The sequence below is a fragment of the Alexandromys fortis genome, unplaced genomic scaffold (assembly GCF_014885135.2).
Source record: "Alexandromys fortis isolate MF-2015 unplaced genomic scaffold, M_Fortis_MF-2015_v1.1 scaffold_225, whole genome shotgun sequence".
In the NCBI taxonomy this organism is placed as follows: Eukaryota; Metazoa; Chordata; class Mammalia; order Rodentia; family Cricetidae; genus Alexandromys; species Alexandromys fortis.
In genome coordinates this window covers 388574-414154 of record NW_026068119.1, presented here as the reverse complement: position 1 = coordinate 414154, position 25581 = coordinate 388574, and the positions used below count along the sequence as shown (strand labels likewise).

At 47.2% G+C, this 25581-nt stretch overlaps 1 protein-coding gene and 1 pseudogene across 3 annotated transcripts; one reads left to right on the top strand and one right to left on the bottom strand.

Moving 5' to 3' along the window:
* Window positions 1–12082: 12082 nt before the first annotated feature.
* On the bottom strand, window positions 12083–12808 carry LOC126490224 (mediator of RNA polymerase II transcription subunit 28-like; annotated as a pseudogene).
* A 2111-nt stretch (window positions 12809–14919) lies between these two features.
* On the top strand, window positions 14920–19124 carry Pnck (pregnancy up-regulated nonubiquitous CaM kinase). 3 transcript variants are annotated; one of them, XM_050125095.1, is made up of 12 exons: window positions 14920–15065; window positions 15922–15991; window positions 16331–16462; window positions 16801–16875; window positions 16975–17113; window positions 17275–17398; window positions 17591–17666; window positions 17761–17873; window positions 17957–18035; window positions 18105–18192; window positions 18319–18463; window positions 18740–19124. In XM_050125095.1, the coding sequence occupies exons 1-11, from the start codon at window positions 15038–15040 to the stop codon at window positions 18454–18456; spliced, it is 1062 nt and encodes a 353-aa protein (XP_049981052.1). In that variant the 5' UTR covers window positions 14920–15037; the 3' UTR covers window positions 18457–18463; window positions 18740–19124. The 3 variants fall into 3 exon arrangements, with proteins under 3 accessions (XP_049981052.1, XP_049981053.1, XP_049981054.1); XM_050125096.1 differs by lacking the exon at window positions 14920–15065 and adding an exon at window positions 15106–15170; XM_050125097.1 differs by lacking the exon at window positions 14920–15065 and having other exon boundaries at window positions 15928–16033.
* The last annotated feature ends 6457 nt before the right edge of the window (window positions 19125–25581 follow it).

The following is a 25581-nucleotide window of genomic DNA, read 5'->3' as shown; positions in this document are numbered from 1 at the left end:
CCCCCCCCCCCCCCCATTCCGTCGGGCTAAGCCTGCAGCCATCAGGCGGCTTTAGAAAGAAAAGTAGTTTCAGTCTGAGCCAGATTGAGCCTGATAGGTGAGGAAGGAGGGAGGGGCAGCATTTTCACCCAAGCTAGCAGGAGAAGGAGGTGTGTGTGTGTGTGTGTGTGTGTGTGTGTGTGTGTCACGTGCCTGTTTCATGGCAGAGTCTCTTTGCTCATCAGAGAACTCAAACTTGGGTCTTCTCTGGCCCAGCCTGGGACCAAAGTCCTCCTGTAGAAACAAAGGCCATAGAGGAGTTACCCCATAGCACACATCCTGGAAGTGCTGGAGCCACCCAAGGAACAAGGGGCATTTAAGAGAGGAAAGAAGCGGATGCCAAGGAATGGATACAGAGGACTCTATTGTAGTAGAAGGATTAGAGTGTGCAGATGTGAGACCTGCAAAGGGAAAGGAACTGCGGCAGCAGTGACCTGGATGAGGTGTGGGCGGAGACCAGTCGACCATAGGAAAGTCAACCTGTGGAAGTGAGAGCAGATGGGATTGGATGCTGGCTACTCTTGGGGATTTAAGACCCTGCTTGTCCAGAGTCAGGGTGGGAGGGAAAGAACATAGTGGCCTGAGAAACATGGGGGTGAGCCGATGACACTTTGAGGAGATGGTCACAGCAGTGTGTGCGGAGGTCCAAAGGTGAAAAAGTCAAGGCTGGGTGCAAGGGTGAAGGCCTCCCTCCATCCTGGGCCTGTGCTGAGCAGCTGGGTAAGGGCATGTGCCAAGCCCAGGTACAGGAATATAAGGAGTATCATCTTTACCTCGGCACAAAAGGCACTTTAAGGTACCAGTCACCCATGCTTAGGCACTGGGGCAGGCACCGCTTTGTGGCCTCAGAAGGTGGCCAGGATGTAGAGATTTGGGAAACAAATGAAATGACATTGAGAATAACTGGTGTGACCTTGAGGTTTCCTGGGCCTCTACATCTCAGGAGAATAAGTTTGGTAGACCTCAAAACCTGATTCCATGGGGTCCCACTTGTCCCTCGCCTGGTAATGACACCACCTTTGAGCTCCCCTCTAGTCTTTTGCAATTCCCTGCAGCCAGCCTTTATCCTGCAGCGGTTTTCTTGCCCACCTAATCTTCTTGGGTCCTGAACATCTCCATACCCCAGTGGCTAGCTCTGGGCTAGGGCCACACTGGCCCACTGGCATCCTGCAGTGGCATTGGTTCTATTTCTTTACTCACTTTCTAAAGAAGTGTTGACAACTTCCCTGTCAGCCACCCGTAAACCATTCCCAAGAAGCTAAAAAGCAGAGCCAACCAGGTGGAGTGCCTGTGGTGTTTGCTCCAAACTGTGGAAGTGTGTAGGCATATTTTGTCTGGGTGTTTTAGGTTTTTCGAGACAGGGTTTCTCTGTAGCTTTGGAGCCTGCTCTGTAGACCAGGCTGACCTCAGACTCACAGAGATCCACCTGCCTATGCCTCCTGAAAGTTGAGATTAAAGGCATGCACCAGCACCACCCAGCTTTTGTTTGTGTTTTAACAAATAAGCCACTAGAGGCCAGGTGGTGGTGGTGCACACTTTTAATTCCAGGACAGAGGAGGCAGACAAATCTCTGTCAGTTTAAAGCCACCTTGAGCTACACTAGATTGATCTAGTCTCAAAGAGAAACAGAGCCAGGGAGTGGTGGCCAGCATCTCTAATCCCAGCACTCAGGAAGCAGAGGCTGGCAGATCTCTATGAGTTTAAGGCCACCCTCAAAGAGAAATAGCGCCAGGTGGTGGTAGCTCACAGCTTTAATGCCAGCACCGTGGAGATGGAGTCAGAAAGTGATATGACTGGGCAGAGAGAGGAATAGCAGGCAGGAGGAGACAGGAAGCAGTACAGTCTGAAGTAGTCTGGACAAGTAGTCGGAGGAGCAGCCAGTCTGAGCATGCAGTCTGAGGATTCATAGAGACAGAATCACCCCTGCGGTCTGAGCATTGGTAGAGGAAAGAACTCTCTAGTGTCTGGCCACTTTGCTTCTCTGATCCTTCAGCTTTCACCCCTGATAGCTGACTCTGGGTTTTTATTATTAAGAACGATTATTAATCCCAGCACTCAGGAGGCAGAGGCAGGCAGATCTCTGTGAGTTCGAGGCCAACTTGGTCTAGAAGACCTAGTTCCAGGACAGGAACCAAAAGCTACGGAGAAACCCTGTCTCAAAAAAAAAAAAAAAAAAGAACAATTAGAATTTGTGCTTCAGAAGCCTGTGCCCTGATGGGGTCAGTTCATGTGTCTAGTGAGAGTTCCTAGGAGGTGCAGAGCGCTAGGGGGAACAAAAGCCTTTCCAATCCTGGGCAGGCTCTCTCCAGAGCATACTCCTACTGGGGGAAGGTGCAGTTGCTAGGGAGGAGCATGGTGGACTCCCCAGGATCTGAGCTGATAAACACAAGATTGTCCTAACTAGCACTTTGGGGCCCTGGTGTTCCAGTCATAATGATGTTGAACTGTGCTGAGAGCCCCTAGGAGCTGGGGTAGAAGCTGAGAGCAGAAGGAACAAGTTGGGAGAGGGCTGCCACAGGGCCCTTGTGGTAGAGGCTGACAAGTAAGGCTAAGGTTGAATCTAGTGCCTTCCCAGGCCTGAGGTGGCCATGGACTGAGAGAAGACTAGATGGAGATTGTCATCCTTACAGTGATTCTGTAAGGAGCGAGGCAGCCGAAGGTAGGGTTGGGCCACCTCCTCTAGAGGCCACGCACAATGAACTTTGGAATTAGAATGAGCTGGGAACAAAGGGAACACTGGGGTCCACCTGGCAAGGCTTTGTACTTCCAACTCTTGTGCCAACAGGCAAGGGGAATAAATGGACCAGAGTCAAGGTTCCCGGAGCTTGAGGTGCAGCTGCAGAAGCTTCCACCCCAGCACAGTCTGCCTTGTCTACCAGCTGTGCTCAGTCACACAGACAATCTGAAAGCATTGGTGTTTTACATTTTGCCATAAATTTATTTTTCCCTTATGTGTGGGGGCATGGTGGGACAGTGACTGACCTTGAACTTGAGTAGATCCTCTTGTCTGAACCTCTCGAGTGCTGAGATTGCAGGTGTGATTTACTACATTCAGGCTTACAGAAATATTTTTCCAATGTTTTGAGACAAGATTTAGTTCAGGTACCTTGAACCCACTGTGTAGCTCAGGGTGACTTTGTTCATCTGATCCTCCTGTCTTCATCTCCAGAGTGTTGGAGGGAGGCTGCTTGTTGGTTCCCGGCCACCCGGCTAGCTTAGACCCGAAATAATCACACAGAAACTGTATTAATTAAATCACTGCTTGGCCCATTAGCTCTAGCTTCTTATTGGATAACCCATATATGAATGTAACCCATTTCTATTAATCTGTGTATTACCACAAGGTCGTGGCCTACCAGCAAAGTTACAGCGGCTCCATGGCATCTTTTTGACTCCACCCTTCTTTCTCCCAGCGTTCAGTTCAGTTTTCCTCACCTAGCTAAGTTCTGCCCTGCCATAGGTCCAAAGCAGTTTCTTTATTCATTAATGATAATCACAGCACACAGAGGGGACTCCCACACCACCAGACTGCTGGAATTCCAGATGTGGGATACTATATGCTGCTTATACTCCTTTTAGGTTTACAGAAAAATTGGTGTGATAGTAGTGAGTGCTCCCACACCCCTCTGCCACAAAATTCTTGTGCTAGATTGTTGCATCTATCCTAGATTATTACATTTATCCCATTTAATGAGTCAACAGAGTTCCTCTATCAAGTATAGGCCAGTTTATTCAGCTTTATGCAGCAAGTACTCTTGTTGTTCCAAGATCCCATCTCCAGAATCCACCACTGATTTGGGCTATCATTTGGGCTATCATGGTCACTGTGACTGTGAGGAGTGCTTTGTTTCGATGACTCTGATAGATCCAAGGAGAGCTGATGGAGGTTGAATGTCCCTTGTTGGATCTTCCGCCATTTCTCTTATAGCTAGCTGGACTTTAGGTGTTTGTAAGGCCATACTCATCCATTCTTTGGTAAATCAGTGCTTATAGCACCATTGGCCAGTGTTCACAATGGCTGTCTGGTGGAGGTGTGTCAGATTCCCACTTATCAAAGTGACCCCTTCTTCTCTTTCTGTACTGTACTCTCTTTACAAGGAAGACATTCCCACCTCCCTGGGGCTATGGCACTCACTTTCCATTCCTGTAACAAACATCTTGGTACAGCAGCTTACAGAGGTGGGATTAGTTTTAGTTCACAATTTTTAGAGTTTCAGACCAAAGTCACTTGGATCTTTGTCGTACAGTGAGGCAGAACACCATGGCAAGGGCACATGGTAGAGTAAAACTGCTCACCCCATTTTGACCAGAAAGCCACAAGAAGAGGTCCCCAATATCTTCTTCAAAGACCTAACTTGCTCTCACTAAGCCCTATCTTTTAAGGGTTCCAACCTTCTCCATAGCACTACCCACTGGTGAGCAAGCCTTTAATCCATATTATAAATCGTAACAGACTAGAGTAGGCACGATGATTATGTAGTAGTCCTCATAGGAGCTTTATTTATTCGCTCATATTTATTTGCTAATAAGTGATTTATTATAGTTTGGACTTACGAATATTTACTTTGTACTTTTTTGTTCTCTTGTTACTTTGTTTTTATTGCTGTTTTGAGACTATATAAACCAGATCAGCCTCTAACTCACAGAGATCTGCTTGTCTCCCTGCACTGGGATTAAAGGTGTGCACCACCACACCTGGCTCTCACTTCTATATAGCCCCAGCTGGACTGGAACTTGCCATGTAGACCAGGCTGGTCTCAAATTTGCATTGATTCTACTGCTTCTGCTTCCCAAGTGGTGGGACGGCAGGTTGTGTGTTACCACACTAGATGTAGTTTATATCTTTGTTAATGGCTCAATAGTTCTCTAATGTGTTGCTTACATTTTACATCTGTGATTCTTGGAGGCTCTTTCAGTTGACTCCCTTGGACCCCTGTCTAAGTGACTTTTCTGGGCACTGTGACAAAACACCTGCCAAAAACAACTTAAGGAAGGAGAGATTTATTTTGGCTTATAGTGTAAGGAGTACAGTCCATCATGGTGGAGGAATCATGGTGGCAGAAGCATAAGGCAGCTGGTCACATTGCATTCACAGTCAGCATTCAGAGAAGGATGAAGGTTTGTGTTCAGCTTGCTTCCTCTGCTTTTCTTTCTCTTTTTAGTCTGGGTTCCGAACCCATGGAATGTTGATGCTTACAATTAAGGTGGGTCTTCCAACTTCAGTTAACCTAATCTAGATAGTCCCTCACAAGCATGCCCAGTTGACAATGTTAATTATTATGAGCCCTTTTAAATGTTAATATTTTCATGTATATGGGGGTTTTGCCTGCATGTATGCCTGTGTATCACTTGCATACCTGAGGCCAGAAGAGGAGGTCCAATCCTCTGGGACTGGAGTTACAGACAGTTGTGACCCAACATGGGCCCTTTAAAAAAAACTGTTTTGGTACTATATGGGGGAACCCCTGGCTTCAGACATGCTAGGCATGTGCTCTACTACTGCCCTTTGCTTCCAGCTTACTTCTGTATCCCCTCGACACCTCCTTCATCACTTGTATGAGTGTACATGCCTATTTGAACACTTTCTTGCTTTCTGACTGCATGCCCAGTTTATGCGTTTCCTGCTGTGGATCTCGAATGAGCCATTTCTCCAAGGAGTCATTCATTGGAAATGCTCACTGCCGTGCACTAGTGTTTCTGGGCCCTGTCAGCAGACAGAGCAAAGAATCTTACAAAAAGCATTACCCTGTGTACTATCTATAAATAGACATGCATTGGTGTCTGCATTAAGCTACATAGGAATTCAAATTGATGTCTCTGACTCTAACCCTTCACCATATGGATCATTCTAGCCTCTTCCCTGTGCAAACAACCTGGCTTCCACCTTTGGCCACCAGATAGGTTTAACTACACTATAAAGATCTAGTGGTCTTAGGATTGTTAACTCATACCCTCCCACCACACCCCATCTGCCTTTAATATTTTATTTTTTAAGACTATGTAGTTCTGACTGGCCTGGAACTCATTATGTACACCAGGCTAGCCTTGAACTCATAAAGATTAGCCTGCCTCTGTTTCCTGAGTTCCATGCCCATCTTTAAAAAAACTTGTTTATTTAGGTGTGTGTGTGTGTGTGTGTGTGTGTGTGCCATGTCACACATGTGGAGGTCAGAGAAAAATTTTCCAGAATTAGTTCTCTCTCTACCATGTGGGGATGAAAGTCAGGTAATTGGATCTGGCATCTGGCACCTGCCAAACCAACTTGCTGGCCCTCCACTTGGTTTGGAACCTGCACTCGCTGATTCAGATAGGCCAGTTGATGGTCAAGTCCCACAGATCTTCCTGTCTTTACCTGCCCAGGACTGGGATTACAGATATGCACTGCCTTTTTATGAGTTCTGGAGACCCCAACTAGTTTTTCATTTTGTTTTGTTTTGTTTTTCGAGACAGGAGTTCCCTGTGTAACAGCCCTAGCTGTCCTGGAACTAGTTCTGTAGATCAGGCTGGCTTTGAACTCACAGAGATCCACCTGCCTCTGCCTCCTGCTGGGATTAAAGGCATACACTACACCACCTGGCCCCAGCTTTAATCTTTTTTTTTTTTCCAAAACAGAGTTTCTCTGTGTAGCTCTGCCTGTCCTGGAACTCGCTCTGTAGACCAGGATGGCCTCAAACTCACAGAGATCCACCTGCCTTTGCCTTCTGAGTTCTGGGATTAAAGGCGTGCGCCAGCACTGCCTGACCCCAGCTCTACTCTTAATCACATGTATTTATTTTAATGTTTTAGATTAAATTTTAATTAAAATATGATTATATCACACCCCTTCCCTTTCTTTCCTCCAACCTCGTCTATAATTTGCATTGTTGGATATGGAATCCAGGGCCCTATGCTTCTTTTGCAGCCTCCACTTAAGTCTGATAGACTCTTGCCTAGAGAGACTCAAATCAGTCCTTTCCCTTGCTTCAGCGATATATATGTGTGTGATACTGTTAAGGTCTTTTTGTCAGTCTGTACTCTGTATTGTGACTATCTTACTTCCTAGAAGATCACCAGGACATGTATAAACTTCAGCTCCCTCTTCCACTGTCAAGACACTTCTGCTGAATGTCATTCTTCCACCATGACATCCCCATGCAGAATGGCTTTACTGCTCTCAAAATCCCCTATGTTCCCCTAGTAAAACACTGTCCCCTCTTGCTCCCCTGACCACTGCTGAGTTGTTTCTTGTAGCCATGATTTTGCCTTTCTGGCATGTTCTAGAAATGGAGTCTAACTTAACAATATGTTGTTTGTTTTGTGGGTGGAGGCAAGGTCTCATGTATCCTAGGCTGGCCTTAAACTTGCTGTGTACCTCTGGATTACCTTGAACTCCTGATCTTGCTGCATCTATTTCCTTAGTGTGTTTGCCACCATGTCTGGCTCAGGCAAATCTTCTGAAGAATTCTTAGTTTCTCTGTGTGGTGCATAGTTCTTTCCTCTTCCTCACTGACTAGTCTTCCACTGAGCTACTGAGGGTGTCCTGCTTGCTTTTAGTCTTCACTAATTATGAAGAAAGCTGATGTGCAAAAACTTTCAAGTCTGTGTCATAAACGCCAAGGACTATTTTTTTTAAATATTTATTTATTTATTTATTTATTTATTTATTTATTTATTATGTATACAATATTCTGTCTGTGTGTATACAATATTCTTCTGCATACCAGAAGAGGGCAGCAGCTCTCGTTACAGATGGTTGTGAGCCACCATGTGGTTGCTGGGAATTGAACTCATGACCTTTGGAAGAGCAGGCAATGCTCTTAACAACTGAGCCATCTCTCCAGCCCCCCCCCCCCCCGCCAAGGACTATTATCACTGGACTTTATGATAAAAGTAAGTTTAGCTTCATTAGAAATTGCCAACCCTCAGTTGGGTAGTTAGTGGCTCATGCCTTTAATCCCAGAACTCTGGGAGGCAGAGGCAGGTGGATCTCTGTGAGTTTGAATCTAGGCTGGGCTACAGAGTGAGCTCCAGGACAGCCAGAGCTACACAGAGAAACCCTGTCTGAATCCCCTGCCCCCCAAATAGAGAAATTGTCTTATCTGGTGTAATGGCACCTGGGAGGCGGAGGCAAGAGGATCTCTGTGAGGTGGAGGTCGGACGAAGCTACAAACATCCTGTCTCAAAAACAAAACCACCCCACCATCACCACCACCACCAAACAAGGCAAAACCAGATACAAAAAAAAAAAAAAAAAGAAAGAAAGAAAAAGAAACTAAAAGACTGTCTCCTAAAGTGGGTGTTCCAGTTGTCATTCCCATAGGCAGTAGTAGTAGATGACTGTCCCACTGTCCCTGCCAACATTAGCTGGTATCATTTATTCTGGGTTTTGGCTATTTTAGGAGGTATTTAAGAGTGTCCTGAAATTCCCTAATGAGTCATGGTGGTAAACACCTTTTTACATGCATATCTGTCTGTTGCATTTCTTTGTTGAGGTGTCTCTTTAGAGCTTTGGCCTGTTTTTAAAAACTGGATTGTTCACTTTTCTACTTGAGTTCTCTGTGTACTTTGAATAATATTGGGTGGGTCTGGGAAGAGCTGGGCCGAGTGAATATATTCAGAATGTATGACATTTTCAAAGAATTCATAAAAATGTAATTTAAAGTATTTCTTTTATTTTAAATTATGTATCTGGAGGGGTGTTGATTTGTGCTCATGTGTGCAAGAGCCTGTGGAGGCCAGAAGAGAGCATTGTGAGCCACCTGATGCACATACTAGGACTGGAGCTCAGGTCCTCTGGGAGAAGCAGGACGCTCCAGCCTCTTCAAGCTGATTTTGAAAAGTTCTTTATTCACTGCCACCAATTCGCACCACACACACACTGGAGCTTGAAGTTGACGTGCACAGTATTTCATTGGATGTCTAAATAGCTGCAAATGTTATAATTACTGAATGGCTGGCATGGTGTTTTGAATGATAATGACCCCCATATGTTCAAATATTTGAATACTTGGGTCACAGGTGATGAAACTATTTGAGGAGGATTATAGGGTGTGACTTTGTTAAAGGAGGTGTGTTAACTTTGAGGTTTTAAAAGACTCACACCATTCCCAGTGTCTCTTCCTCTCTCTGCCTCCTACTTGAAGATCAAGATGTGAGCTCCGAGCTACTGATCCAGTTCCATCCCTGCCCATGTGCTGTTATGATTCTCGACATGATGATCATGAACTAAATTAAACCTTGGTCATGGTGTCTTAGCACAGCAATAGAAAAGTAACTAAGACAACTGGTATCAAACAAAAAGCTAGGATGTCATTTTTAATAATTTATTTAACTTTATTTTATGTGCATTTATTTATATGCATTGGTATGAAGGTATCAGATCCCCCAGAACTAGAGCTACAGACAATTGTGAGCTGCCATGTGGGTGTTGGGAATTGAACACAGGACCTCTGGAAGAACAGCCAGTCCTCTTATCCCACTGAGCCACCTCTCCAGCCCCCAGATGCCATTTTTTTATAGGTGTCGTTTAACTGAGGTTGACCTGGAACTCTAGCCTCCACTTCCCAAGTGTTAGGATTTCAGGAATGCATCATCAAACCCAGCTTGTGACATTTTTGTAGATGGAGGTCTCAGAATGTTGCTCAGGCTGCCCTTGAAATTCTGATTCTCTTCAGTCTCACAGGTAGTCAGGACTACAGGCCTCTTGTACCTGCGTGTGGTTTTTCACATGAAGTTGGACACATCCAGACTCCTTCATGAGGAGGGAAAATGGAACCTAACATAAACAACACCCTGGGTTCTAGCCCCAGCACTGCATAAGTGCCGGGGATACATGACTATAGTGCCTTTTTGAGCCCAAAGTTCTAAATTCCTTCCACAATCCTCCCCAAAACAACATGGCCAGCTCTGTCACAGCAACACCCAGTATCCTGGTACCAAGTCCTAATTAGGGTTACTATTGCTGTGATAAAAGACCATGACCAAAGCAACCTGGGGAGAAAAGAGTTTATCTCAGCTTATATTTTCATTGAAGGAAGGCAGGAACTGATGCAGTGACATGGAGGGGTGTTGCTTACTGGCTTGCTTCCCTGTGGCTTGCTCAGCCTGCTTTCTTATGGAACCCAGGACCACCAGGCTGGATAGCACCACCCCCAATGGGCTGGGTCCTCCACCATCCATCACTAGTTAAGAAAATGCCTTATAGCAGGATCTTATAAAGTTATTTTCTCAAAGAAGGTTCCCACCTTTCAGACGACTGTAGCTTTTGTTAAGATGATGTAAAACTAGCCAGCATACTTCATAACAACAACAAAAAGAAAAATCCAATCCTCAAAGAAACAAAATCACATCATGTGCAGATACTGAGCCCATCCCTAGAGCAGGAAATAGGCTTCCTACAGTTGGCAACTGATGTTCTCCGGAAGACTCTGGGCCTTCTTATCTTGCTCAATGTGAACAATCTCCAGTTGCTGAGAAACAAGTGTGTGTGATACATTGTGAAATATAATATTTGCAAAATAGCAATCATTTTATTTTATTTTTTACTTTCACCACTACCTTTATTATTAAAAAACCAACCAAAATGTAATCAATTTATTTCGGTTTTAGCTAAGAAATCCACAAAATGTAAAGCTGCCAGTCAGTGCTTCATAAAGTGGGTGGTTTTTCTGTTTTTGTTTTCATCAGGGGTTGTGAGACAGTATCTCATGGAGCCTACAACAGTCTCAAACTTGCTATGTACCTGAAGGTGGCATTAAACTCTGACCCTTCTTCCCTCTGTCCCCCAAATGCTAGATTAAAACATACCACCAACCACACACATGGAGATAGGAAGATCTTGTGTTAGCAAGGAAACGCCCAATTTTCACAGGCATACTACAGGGCAAGTAACACAGAGACAGCCACAATTCACCATGCATATGGAGAAGTTAAGAAAGTTGATAGAATTTAAAAAAAAAGCTGTGCCTTGGGATGCAGTGAAAGGGATTCAGAAACTTCACAGACTAGATGGCTGTACCCAGACTAGGCAAGGAGTGGACATCAAGCTTGTGACTTGGTACTCAAGGCTCCAGAAACCAAAATGGACAAGACCAAACCAAGCTGGAGATGCACTGACTGTTCAAGAGGTAGGGAATATTTGTTTTGGGTAAATAGAGTACTCTGCTTTGAAAAAAAAAATGAGTAACAAGCACATAAAACTTAGAGACGATCCAAGCCAGGCTTTGGTCCTCAGACCTTACCTGTGCCTTCTTCCTGTGCCACCATTTCTTCCAGTGACCATCACTCACAGCCAGAGAGCACTCAGCACACGCTCTTGCTGTGTGTGCCTTCAAGACAGTGGAAAAGGACCCAGAAAAACGCAGCTTACCCCAGAGAACAATGGAACATGAAGGTAAGCATCCTCTTCTAATACTACACCAGCAGAATATTTTAGCCTTTTCCGAACCACTTGCAAAGTGTGCTCAGCCTGTGCTGTTCTGGAAGAATGGCATTGTTGAGTCAGATTCCTTGTGAGGTGGTTCAAAGTTTTGAAACAGCAGATTTGTAGATCTACCTCTATTACCATGGGTGGTTCTTAAGGCTGACACCAAACTCTCTATTCCATAACTTCTCAAACTATTAAAAATCTTTTCCTTGGGCTGGAGAGATGGCTCAGTGGTTAAGAGCACTGCCTGCTCTTCCAAAGGTCCTGAGTTCAATTCCCAGCAACTACATGGTAGCTCACAACCATCTGTAATGAGGTCTGGTGCCCTCTTCTGGCCTGCAGACATACACAGAGACAGAATATTGTATACATAATAAATGAATAAATATTTTAAAAAAAAGAATTTGAAAAAACAACAACTTTACTTGGTTTATCAAAGCTTCAGGCATTTTATAAAGAATTCCAGGAATTTAGAGAACTAGCAAAGCTGAGGAAAGGGACTCATAGGTTCAAGGTCAGCCTGGGCTATGTTTAAATTCCACCTAATAAAGAAATCATAAAAATGGGCAGGAACATAAACTACCACCCATGCATTATCAATGGAGTTCTTCCAATAGGCCATGTCTACAAAGAAAGACATCAGGCAAGACTACACGGCTGTATCCCAGGCAGAGTGCTCTCAGGAATATTGGCAGATGCCTGCTCCAGGTAGGCTGAGGAGCCTTGGGGGATATCAGCTGGCTTCTTGTGCTGCACATTGATGTCCCCAGCACCTGCTGCCAATGCCTTAGCTTTGTCAAGTGCTTCTGGACCAACGCGTCTTTTCACTGCAGTTCACTCCTTAGTTCTGAGACATCCTCTTTGATAACTTGATCTGGTTTCTGGACAGACAACTGCAACCTTTTTTAAGATTTATTTATTACGTATATAATGTTCTGCCTGCATGTATCCATGCAGGCCAGAAGAGGGCACCAGATCTCATTACAGATGGTTATGAGCCACCATGTGGTTGCTGGGATTTGAACTCAGGACCTCTGGAAGAGCAGCCAGTGCTCTTAACCTCTGAGCCACCTCTCCAGCCCGCAACCTTTTTTTTTTTTGTAAGAAAAAACATTCTGTCTGTCTTGCAATGTCCAAAAACTTCTGGATATACTGATCAACACCATTTCAAATGTCTTCTTGATCAGTTCCATTGACATAATCCTGACTCACAAGGGAAGTGAAGCAAGCCTCGAATGACGACTCCAACTCATCCACCAAAGTGCTGTTAGATGGTCTTGGAGTCCCAGGCGTGGCTTGCAGAAGCGAGGCCTGGCCTGGGAGCCCAGGCAGGGGCGGTGGGGGACCAGAGGGCTGCCTGAACATCCTGCTAAGAGACCCCACCATGTACTTTTTTTGATTTTCATGATTCTCTGCCTTGATCATCTGTTGTGGATGTTATTATTTTAAGATGTGTTATATTTGTTTATACTGTGGAACATTTGCTTTAATGATGCAAAAATGTGTTACATTCTTTTATGCTGCCTTTGTTTAACTCTGTGAAGCTGTGATTCTTTGCCTGTCTAAAACAACTGATTTAATAAAGCTGAAGAGCCAATAGCTTGTCAGGGAAGGATAGGCAGGGTTGACAGGTAGAGAGAATAAATGAGAGGAGAAATCTGGAGGACAAAAGAAGAGCAAGAACAAGGAGAGGTGGACCCAAGGGGCCAGCCACACAGCCAGCCACAGAGTAAGAGTGAAAGTAAAGCCAGGTGGTGGTGGTGCACACCTTTAATCCCAGCACTCAGGAGGCAGAGGCAGGCAGATCTCTGTGAGTTTGAAGCCAGCCTGGTCTACAAGAGCTAGCTCCAGGACAGGCTCCTAAGCTACACAGAAACCTTGTCTTGAAAAACCAAAAAAGAATGAAAAAAAAAAGTGAAAGTAAGATATACAGAAGTAAGAAAAGGAAAAAGTCCAGAGGCAAAAGGTAGGAAAAATTAAGTGAAGGAAAGCTGGCTAGAAATAAGCCAAGCTAAGGCCAGGCTTTTATAAGTAAGAATCAAGTCTCTGTGTTTGTGTAAATGGAGACTGTGTTTTTGTTTTTTGGCCACCCAGACCTGAATAATTACAAAAACTATATTAATTACAACACTCTTTGGCCAACGGCTCAGGCATATTCCTAGCTAGCTCTTACTTTTTTCTTTTGGTTTGGTTTTGTTTTGTTTTGTTTTTTCGAGACAGGGTTTCTCTGTGGTTTTGGAGCCTGTCCTGGAACTAGCTCTTGTAGTCCAGGCTGGTCTCAAACTCTCAGAGATCCGCCTGCCTCTGCCTCCTGAGTGCTGGGATTAAAGGCGTGCGCCATCACCACCCGGCTAGCTCTTACATCTTAAATTAATCCATTTCTATTATTTTATATTTTACCATGAGGCTTGTGGTTTGTTACCTTACACCTTGCTTCTTGGCCAGTTACATGGTGCGTGGGAAGACTCCCTGAAAAATCTCCAATGGCAATGGATGGCTCAGGTGACCCAATGTTTCGGAACTCCTCTGTTGCAGTTTTCTACATCCAGAACAGCTTCAAGACTGCTGCCTGAGATGATCAAGCCTCACAGAATACTCCAGTCAGGACTTGACCATAATCCCAAATTTTCTTTGGGTCCCCATAAGATTATCAGCACCCTCATCAGCAGGAAGTGCTGTTTCCCGAGTGCCTCCCCTGGGCCGGGTCACTCGCTTTGGGGCAGAAGACAAAGTGATTTGCAGGAGCAGATGTTTTTTTTTTTTTTGGTTTTTCGAGACAGGGTTTCTCTGTGGTTTTGGAGCCTGTCCTGGAACTAGCTCTGTAGACCAGGCTGGTCTCGAACTCACAGAGATCCTCCTGTCTCTGCCTCCCGAGTGCTGGGATTAAAGGCGTGTGCCACCACCGCCCGGCTAGGAGCAGATGTTTTGAAGAGGGGATAGACCATGAATTAGAGAACTGGCAAGCGCAGGCAAGGGAGGCCTGTCTGAGGAGGCAGCATACCAAACTAATTATTGGAGGGAGGGTTGAACTGAGCAGATATCAGGGCAAAGAGGGGTAGTGCATGTAAAGGCCAGGGGGCAGGTTCAGAGGAGGCTGAAGAGGGGAAATCAGACGCTGCAGAGAGTCATCAGACCCTGCAGAGACTCCTAATCTGCCAGGGAGTGGCATATGTGCCTCCTGGAGCGACATGACCTCAGCAAAGGGACTGCTGTGGTGCAAAAGAGGAGGAGCAGGAGGTAAGGGTGGGAGCAGAGAAAGCCCAGCTGGTGGAGACTTAGGCCAGGTCACCACTGTGTTGACATCAAGGTTACAAGGGCCAGCAGGCACTAGGAAAAGAGGCTGCTGTATAGCAAATGGCCTAGACAACCTCTTTGTGAACAGCACATTAAAACAGTTCAGGGAAGGCAGACAGCCAGGTTCATGTATGCAACACTCCGGGATGAAGTCACCGGTGGTGCAAAGGTCCTGGGGCCGCCTAGCGGGGGCTACAGGGCACTGGAGCATTCAGTAGTCAACAAGCATAACTAAGGAGCCAGATACTGGTGGCCAGAGCCCAGGAATTGCCTTACAAGGAGCTCTGCAGTGCTGTGGCCATGGCCACCGCGTGCTCGACTGCCCAGGGTTCGCGGGGGCGCGCGCGAAGGGGGCGGGGCCGGCGGGACGCGGGCGGGGGGCTCGGCGCCGCAGCTACTGCGCTAGGCGACATTGCGGTGGCGTCACCTGCAGGTCTGCAGCACCTGCCAGCAGCTTTGGGCTGGGGGCAAGCGGGCTAGCGGGACGGGCGGGCCAGGGCATACAGGGTCCAGGCCAACGGCTGCCTTAGCTCCGCAGCCTCCTCTACCCCCGCACACCTGTCACGCCCAGCGCGCCCCCTGCCCGCACGCGCGCGGTCCACGCAGCTCTGGACGCAGGCGGCCGAGGTTGCGGCGTCCCTCACGCTCACCCCCGACTTCGAGGCGCCAAGCGGCCAGTCAGAGGTTGGGTAGCTGCGGTTGTGACAGGTGGCTGCGAGCAGGGTCGCAGGTGCATTCGAGAGGGTTGGTGGCCTAGGTGGTGTATGCTTGAACTGTGCCACAGTGGCAAGTCTGGTGGGGGAGGGGCACGGGCCTTAGGGGTGGAGGTGGGCCTGGATGAGCCAGGATGGGAGTGTTTGAAGCCTTCTGGAAAATAGCCGGCAGTGCTGGCTCCATGAGTGGAGCAGAAAGGGGTGTTGTAGTGTTGGTGGCTAACAATGCGTGTGCGCTGGATGTTGGAGTCGGGGAGCACAGGCTGACAGCAGCATACCTGGGTGGGAGGCCTACATGCAGTGGCCTGCCTCAGTGGGAGTGTGATTCTGACTGTGGGGGAGGGGAAAGGTATACTTGGACTGGGGAGTGGGGTGACTCCATCCTGAGTTGGGAGACGTCTGGCTTGGTGGGCAAGGGAGCTGTGCATTGCCAAGGGCCTTGCTCCATCTCTCTCCCCCCACCCCCTCCAGACATGCTGCTGCTCAAGAAACAGACGGAGGACATCAGCAGTGTCTATGAGATCCGGGAGAAGCTGGGCTCGTGAGTGTACATGCCAGGCTGTGGGAGTGACCGCTTCCGAATGTGAGGCCTGTGCACATGTGAGCGAATGTGTGAGGGAGCTTATGAGTGGTGAGTGTGGTATGAGTGTGAACATGGGGGTGAACTGGGAGGCATGTCGTCTGTGTGGGCAGTGGTATGTGAATGTTGGTGAATGTGTCAGTGTGTGTGTGAATGTGTGGGAGGTGGTGTGGCGATGTGTGTGTGCACACTTGTGGGTGTGTGTTAGGGGGTATGACCTGAATCCTCCATTTCTGCTCTTCCTCCTCACTGGTACCTTTCCCCTCCCTTTTTGCCTCCCACCATCTGGCTCTACGGCAGGGGTGCCTTCTCCGAGGTGATGCTGGCCCAGGAAAGGGGCTCTGCTCATCTTGTGGCCCTCAAGTGTATCCCCAAGAAAGCCCTTCGGGGCAAGGAGGCCCTGGTGGAGAATGAGATTGCGGTACTCCGCAGGTGCGCTTGCCTGACCCTTGGGCTGGGGAGATCTGTGACCACAGGCTGAGTCCTCTGGACTCACCAGGCCTGGTTGAGTCTGCAGGGGGGCCATACCTGTCTCTTCCCCTTTGAGTCAGCACGTCTCCATGGCGACATTAGAGGCACCCTATTCATCTGTGCTTTATAAATGGCCTACAGAAGTGTGTGTTCTAGGAAGACCTTGGCTAGTGGGGGCAGGGATTGGTAGGGAATGGGAGCCCAGATGAAGGAAGAGAAGAGAGGAGGGCTCAAGGCAGAGCTCTTCCAGATGAAGGGGATGCAGTGCTCCACAAGGAGCCTTTTTTTCTCTGTTTCAGGATCAGCCACCCCAACATTGTCGCTCTGGAAGACGTTCATGAGAGCCCTTCTCACCTCTACTTGGCCATGGAGCTGTGAGGAGTGCTGTTTGGGGGGAGCTGGGCAGAAGGGGTGCAATGCCAGGATCCATGTCTGGGTCAGCTGACCTCTTGCCTCATTCCTCCTGTCCCCAGGGTGACTGGTGGTGAACTGTTTGACCGCATCATGGAGCGGGGCTCCTACACAGAGAAGGATGCCAGCCACCTTGTAGGGCAGGTCCTCGGGGCTGTCTCCTACCTTCATAGCCTGGGCATTGTGCACCGGGACCTCAAGGTGCCTGGCTGGGCCCCACCCACTTATGGCCCTGAGTGTCTTTTTTCCAAAATACACTTCAGTCTGGGTCCGGGGAAATTAAGGGTGCTGAGGCCCACCCTATTCCAATGCCTAAACCATTCTGGGACTCAGGTCCTTGACTTGGCTCCATGTGTCAACAGCCTGAAAACCTCCTCTATGCCACACCCTTTGAGGACTCCAAGATCATGGTCTCTGACTTTGGCCTGTCCAAAATACAAGCTGGCAACATGCTAGGCACAGCCTGTGGGACCCCAGGATATGTGGGTAAGAGGAAAGTGCTCTAAGGCTTACTGTTGTGGGGAGGGAGCTGGTGACCCTGGGGATGTCAAAGCTCCAGGACCTAGGACACCTGCTGCCTGGGGCTGAATAAGTACACCAGGTGTGGCCCTCGAGGGCATGACATGTGTACGTGCCTGTGCAGACATGTCTGTCTGTCTGTCTGCCTCTGGCCGCCAGCCCCAGAGCTCCTGGAGCAGAAACCCTACGGGAAGGCCGTAGATGTGTGGGCCCTGGGTGTCATCTCCTACATCCTGTGAGTGACCGCTGGGACGGCTCAACTCCTACATGCCTGCCCCTGCTGGGTTGGGGAGGGGTGGACATCTGGGTGATTCATCTGTGGGTGCTAGGCTGTGTGGGTACCCCCCCTTCTACGACGAGAGCGATCCTGAACTCTTCAACCAGATTCTGAGGGCCAGCTACGAGTTTGATTCTCCCTTTTGGGATGACATCTCAGAATCAGGTGAGTGTAAGGCTGGCTTTGTGCTGGGGAGTTGACAAAGGGCACCAGGGACACGGCAGACTGATTTTGCCCCCCTGCTCCAGCCAAAGACTTCATCAGACACCTGCTGGAGCGTGATCCCCAGAAGAGGTTCACCTGCCAACAGGCCTTACAGCATCTTTGGTGAGTGGGATGCCTGGCAGGTGGTACAGGGACAGGAATGACACTTTTGCTAACTCAACCTTTCTCTAGGATCTCTGGGGATGCAGCCTTGGACAAAGACATCCTGGGTTCTGTCAGTGAACAGATCCAGAAGAATTTTGCCCGGACCCACTGGAAGGTAAGCAAGGAGAGAGAGATTATCATGCTCCTTTTTCAGGGTGTGGCCACTGATGTCTTGATGTGGGTCTTGGAACTGATCTTGCTGCTGGGCCCAGTTTGGCCTGACCCCACTCTCTTCCCACAGCGAGCATTCAATGCCACATCGTTCCTACATCACATCCGTAAGCTGGGGCAGAGCCCAGAGGGTGAGGAGGTCTCCCGGCAGGGTAGGATCTGTCACAGCCACCCAGGCCTTGGGACTAGCCAGTCCCCCAAGTGGTGACAACCAGGTGTGTATGCCCAGTGCTCTCTGAAAACTGACTTCTTAGGGAGCTTAGAGGATGGCAGTGAACTAGGCAGGGATCTGCAGGGTCAAGGTCAGAGAGTGTCATAGAAGGAGAAGCTGGGCAGAGGGTTATAGCAGACACCTTATGCTAGGGATAGAGGCATGACCTCTGGAGTCTCAGGAAAGCCAAGGCTTGAGTAAGATGCTAGGAAGGATGCAGGAAGGCTGGCGCCTTTTGAATCTGTTTTTCTGTGCTTCCTTTTTCTCCCCTCTACCCAAGGCGGATACCAAAGAAGACCAAGTGGACTGACTCCCAGCTTTTCTTTCCTCCGGCCCTTTTGGTCTCCCTCCCTGCCCTTTGTCTCCCGAGCTGGCCTCTGCTGGAAAGTTTGAGACTGTGGGTGTGCTGCATGGCACTGGGCTAGGGGGCTTCCCCAGTGTGTCCCCCAGTCCCTACCCTTACCTATGGTGGAGGCTCTCTTCCCCATGTTGCTGTCACACTTTTTGGACACTGAGGAGGTGTTTGCAAGTGAATTTTGGGGCTGTCCTTCCTGCACCTTGCACGCACACATGCATCGCATGGCTGTTCTGTGCTTTGCTGACTGTGGGTGGCCCTGCTTGTGTTGTAGCTGTTGAGTTCCCTCTCCTCCCAACCAATAAAGACAAACAGAGCAATGCCTTGGTGCTGACTGAGTCTGGGATGAGTACGGGGCTGCGGGTCACCTCATGGAAGGACATGAGGGAAGCAAGTTCACTGCCAGTGGATCTGCACTGGGTCTTGTGCTTTGCATCCTGAACCCCTTCTTGCTGGGACTGAGGCACAGGCACCTGGATTGTTCAAGGACTTCCTGATTCTGTCCCCCAGCGTGCTGCCAGTAAGAGGCTGCCTGACTGCCTGTTTGTCCGAGTTTGATAGAAAATGGATGCCAGCAAGGTCTACTGGGCTGCCAGCAGGGGGCGATGGCAGGAGGCATAATTCACCAGCAGCGGCATCGGCTCCAGATCCTTCCCAGGGCTGGAAAGAGCTTGAGCCTGTGGGGAAGATGACGGGAGTTTGGGGTACTTTCCTCTATGGTTGCTTCTGGTGACGGGCTGTGGGCTGTCCTCCGGTTCTAGTGGCTCCAGCCCCACTTAACCACCAGGATCAGGGCTCCAGAAGTCTGCCTTGTTGGGACAGTCAGGAGAAGGCCTCAGCCAGTCAGAGTTTGGAGGAGGCTCTGCTTCCTCTTTCTTTCTCTGCTCCAACTCCCAGTATGTGAGCTGGATGACAGAGCCTGACTGGGATGTGTGTATGAGAAGTCTTGTCAAATTTTGGGATCCAAAGGGAGATACTGAGGTCTAATACAGTGCTGGCCTGGGTTTTGGGATTGGAGCCAGGAGGTCTGGAAGCAAGTGAGCAGCTTCATGGTCACCTCAGGTATTTTGTGCTTCAGGCTTTGGACCAGATATCCTGGACATGCTTGCCCAGTGTCCTGCTGTTTCACCCCGTGGGGTCACTGGAGGGAAACCTTGGACATCCAGTACCATAAATGGGTCTCAGCAGCTTGGTTCACTCACCTCCAATGACCTGTCCTGGAACCTCATTGTCTTTTGGTCAGACAGCCCTGCTTCTCACCTTTCCCCTCAGTCACTCACGATACCCACCCATTCTTATTTTGTTGATGAAGTATTGATTGGACCTTTCCACTGCAAGGGGAGGATCTTGGTGGGCAAAGGGGGGTGTTTTGATGAGGATGACCATAATGAGTTTTACAGGAAAAGTATTCTCCTAGCTACTCTGGGAGCCCTGAGCATGAGCATCAGAGCATCAGTGGGTGCTCTTCCTGTCTAGGAATAGGGCTAGGTCACATCTGCCCCCTTGACGCAATGGCCTTGCATAGGGTGCAATATGTTGTCACCACCAGCAGGGGATGCCACAAACACATGTTTAGATTATTCCTTTAGTACCGGGGCAGGGAGGCAAATCCATTCATTGGCCACCAGCCTCCTAAATCCTGCCCTAGATAAACCTGATCTTGGGCGAGAGGTCCATCCTGATCATATTGGAGTGGAATACCAGGGTACCCCTGGCTCATACAGAGGCAGAATGTTTTTCATTCTCAGATCTTCCCCTTGGAAGAAGGCAGTTTGTGAGAGCAGAGCTTTGGGTCACCTGGCAGAGGGACTCCCTGTCTTCTCTGCCCTTTACTGGAAAGTAGGGGCTCTAAGACGTCCGTTCGTCGTGGCAGGCTCAGGCACTGAGACTAGTCAATGGAGGAAGGAGCCACACCAAAACCTGGAAGGAGACAGCCTGTGGTCAATGGTGCTCCTGATGTATTCTCCACAAGCAGCATTCTTGTTCAGTTTGGGGTGAGAGTTGGGCTTGAGATGCCTCTGAAAGTCAGGTGCTGTGAATCAGGAGCAGGACCCAGTTTTTCAGGGACAGACCGAAATTCAGGGGGTACCTTTTGTGGGTGTCACAAGAGAACATTGCCTCACCAGATCATAACCAAACAGGACTCATACTCTATCTTGGAACCAATGTGAGTGGCAGAGGTTTCAAAAAGCTGAACTTGTAGGGCTATGTAGGTAACAGATAGGAGCGCGTTTTGTTGTTATTTTGAGACTCAGTCTCATTTAGTAGACCCAGCTGGTCTCAAACTTGCTATGTGGCCATAGATGTACTTCAGGCTTCCACTTGCTAAGTGTTGGAATTGCAGGTGTGTGATGTGCTGCTGGAGAGCCAGCCCAGGGTTTAGCACATGCTAGGCAGCACTCTACAAACTGAAACTCAACCTCAGCCTAAGATAGGAATGCTTTAGGAGTTGAGTGAGTGGCCCTGGCAACAGATCTGGAGAAAGATTCAACTGGGAATGCTTGGTGGGAGAGGTAAATAAGATCACTTTTGGATATGGTAAGTTCAAGATGCCTGAGGGATCCAAAAGTAGAGAAAGAGCAACTTACTCTTTACCGTTCTTATAGCAAATATGTATCTAGCTTTATAGCTAATATTTATGGAAGGCTTCTCTCTTGTATTAAAAAGGAAGCTGACAATGACTCTTTATTGGGCACTTACCTTATACCAGGCTTTGGAAAAGCTTAATGTAAAGTTACTAAAAGCTCACCTGTGAATGAGGTGGTCATCACCCTCACCATTAATGTGTGGAAACTGAGACATAGAGATGCTAACTAACTGAGCCAAGGATACACAGCCTGTGGCAGAGGGAGAATCTAAAAACTGTTCTTTCACCCTGAATTATCTTGCCTGCTTTCATGTGAAGGAGGGGCTTGCTTGGGCCATAGGATTGGGTAACTGAAGAAAGGGAGAGTTCTCTCCAGCCCCCTCTTATCAGTGTCTTCAAAGAGAGAGAATACCAGGCTAGATTTCAGTCTTGTCTTTAAAGGATTTTGTGTAATTGTTAGCATTCTCTATTACTTCCTTTAATGTCCTGTTAAACAGAAACCAGGAAATCTTCCCATGGTGGTAGGGGTGGGGGATAAGATTTGGGCCCTACAAAGATCCCTCTAGAGTAGACATAGTTAGTAACTTGGAGATAGGCACTCTGGGTTCACAGAACAGGCACGTGACACAAAGAACCTTTAGCTGAAGTTGGACTCAGTGAAGGTAGGCTGTCGGGAAGGGCAGGAGTGGGCCATGGATAAGTCAAAGGTGTGGCCAAGAACCCAGGAAAGAGCTAGGGATGAAGGTCCCTTGGACAGACAGTGACTGAGTTAGCCACATAGCCACAAGTTCCTTCCTGTCAGGTGTATGTCCAAAGGACATGTTGCAACTACATTCTTTACCCAACCCTAGCTTTAGCCAGGTCTCGGGTCTACATCCTTAACACTAGGTGAGCACTTTATGTGTTCGGGCAATCAGACTCAGGATGTCAGACTTTCATGGCTGGGGCTTTCACAAGCAGAGCCATAGTTTTCAATATTTTCAACTCTATCTGGTCATTTTGATCAAAATTAAAACCTCATCCTCAGGCCTCCTCCTTCGCTGTCCCCAGGGGTAAGATACCTTGAATGATCCTTTAAGCAAAGGCTAAGTGCTTTTAGCCAGATTCTCATTGCTAGAGTTATAGGCAATTGTTAGTCACTATAAGAATTGAACCTGGGTCCTCTGGAAGAGCAGCCAGTGCTCTTAACCACTTAGCCATCTCTCCAGAATATCTTTGTAGTTCTTTGGTTTGCTGCTTTATGTACTTTTCAGTTCCACATTTCAGGTTGGTCCAATACTTTATTAAAAATGTAGTACTAAGATTGCCTTTGCCTTAAAATCCTCTTTGTCAACATTAATATGGCAACTACTATTTTTTTGGATTTATTTATTTCTTATGTGTACAACATTCTGCCTCCATGTATGCCCACATGCCATAAGAGGACGCCAGATCTCATTACAGATGGTTGTGAGCCACCATGTGGTTGCTGGGAATTGAACTCAGGACCTCTGGAAGAGCAGCCAGTGCTCTCAACCACTGAGCCATCTCTCCAATCCCGCAACTACTATTTTTTGTTATTATTTTCTTACTAGTTTTAAAAAATCCTTTTCCTCCCAAGGTTAAAATTTTTTCACTGGCCTGGAGAGATTGCTTAGCAGTTCAGAGAACTTGCTGCCCTTGCAGAAGACACAGACTCAATTCCCAGCACCCACAGCTTATTCACAACCATCAGTAACTCCAACACCCTCTTCTGACCTTCAAGGGCACCAGGCATGTATATAGTACACAACATATATAAGGACAAAATTCACACAGCACAAACTTTACTGTTTTAAAGTGTAAGGGCATGGTGGCATACATCTGTATCCCAGCTCTCAGTAGGTGGAGGCAGAAGGTCAGGAGTTCAAAGTTTTTCTGGACTACATAGCAATTTCATTCTCAGTCCCAGTATCCTGTACAGTTCAGTGAGTTTCACAACCATCACCACTGTGTAACTTCAGAACATTTTCATCACTGCAAAAGAAAACCCTGTATCCATTAGCAGTCCTCACTAGCCCCTGCCCACCACTAAATTACTTCCTGCTTTTGTGAATTTGCTTTACTCCAGAATTTCAAATAAGCATAGTCATGCCATCTATGGGCTTCAATGGCTGGCTGCATAGCCTCTTGCCTAATGTTTTATTGTCGTGTGTATGAGACTTCATTATTATTAATGGCTAAACAGAGTTTAGATGTTTAGGTTTTTTTCATTTTACATATTGTGAATGATGCTGCTATGAACATTTGTGTGGAAGATTTTTGGTAAACATATTTTCCATTATCCATGTTTTTTTTGTGATAAGGTCTCCAGGCTGGCCTGGAACTCACTACCTGGTGCCTCAGCCTCCCCAGAACTGGGATTATAGGCATGCACTACTCTAACTGGTTCAACTCTCTTTTTTTTTTTTTTTTGGATTTTCGAGGCAGGGTTTCTCTGTAGCTTTGGAGCCTGTCCTGGAACTAGCTCTTGTAGACCAGGCTGGTCTCGAACTCACAGAGATCCGCCTGCCTCTGCCTCCCGAGTGCTGGGATTAAAGGCGTGCACCACCACCGCCCGGCTGGTTCAACTGTTTTGAACATAGACTTAGAAAAGGAAATGCTGAGACATATGGAAATTGCATGTTTGTAGGAAACAGCAGGCTGTTTTCCAAAGCAGACATACAACTTTACATACATAAGCACTCCCACTTTCCACCTTATTGCTCACATTTGCTATTGCCTGTGATTTTCTTTCAGAGTCACTTAAGGGTATTTGATACCTTTGATTTGCATTTCTCTGCTGATCAATGATGTTATACATCTTTTCACATTGTGTGTGTTTGAGACAGGGTCTTATGTTGGACAGACTGGCCAGGGCTTGCTATGAAGCTCCTCCTACCTAGCCTTAGATTTCTGAATTTCTAATTGTTCATTTTTTGAGTCATTTGTCTTTTTGTTAATGAGTTCTTTTTATTTTCTATTAGTAGCTCATTATCAGATATACAAGTTGTCTTTTCTCCCACTCTGTGTGCTGTCTTTTTACTTGTTTATTCACAGATGTTTTAAACTTGTGATAAACTCCAATGGTTTTCTTCGGTTTCCTGTGCTTGTGGTGTATGTTTTGTGACTTTTCCTGGGGAGATATGAACAAATGTGTGTTCACCTCAGATGAGGCACTGATGACAGACCAAAAAAATGATTCCACCCAACTGTGGCTCAATGAGCCTCTGAGTTTACCGGTGCTACTTACAGGAGCACAGGTGAAGGGTTACTTACAGGAGCATGGGTGACTCAAAGCCAGCTGTATCTCTGCAAGCACATCCCAGCGTGGATGATGACTCATGAAAGCTACATCCCTGGAGCTTCCTGAACAATTTGCTGGCTGCTCAGCCTACAGTTGTTTACTGCTTTCTCAACCTTGGGGAAAGAATCGTGTAAATTTTTGAGCTCTCAGAGCCTTAGAAATTTCCTTATTTTCCTGAACCTGGTAAATTACTTGAGCTTCCCTCCTCTCTCCAGGAGACAATATTTTAAGTTGGAGGTCATAATTACACAATATTGTAAAGAACTATTGTTTAATCCTGATAACAAAATTGATGCTAATATTTTTTAAGTGGTTGTATTAACATTTTGAGGATAAACATGTATTCACTCCAAATAAGGCACCGACAGACCAAGAAAATTATTCCACCAATGGGACTAGTAAGGTTAGTTGGTGTTACTTACAGGAATTTAGGTGAGGCGTTACGTACAGGAGCATAGGTGAGGCATTACGTACAAGGAACCTGGGTAACTTGCCAGCAGCTACAGCATTGAAAGAATTATTCCTCTTTTAGAAATTGTGAACCCTTATATATACTTGGGGAAGGGTGGAACCTCAAGGACCTTATGAGCCAGATCCCTACTTCCAAGAGAGAATGTTAGGGGTCCAATTTTGAGACTCTCTTGCCTGTTATCACAGCTGTTCTAATTTCAAGATGATAACGTCACACCATGCTGAGGCCAGCACCCCACAACAGGAGTTTAACTTCTGCATTCATGTCTTTGATATATTTTGAGTTGATTTTTGTATGCCACTTGAGTTTAGAGTCCAATTTCTTTCTTTCTTTCTTTCTTTCTTTCTTTCTTTCTTTCTTTCTTTCTTTCTCTCTCTCTCTCTCTCTCTCTCTCTCTCTCTCTC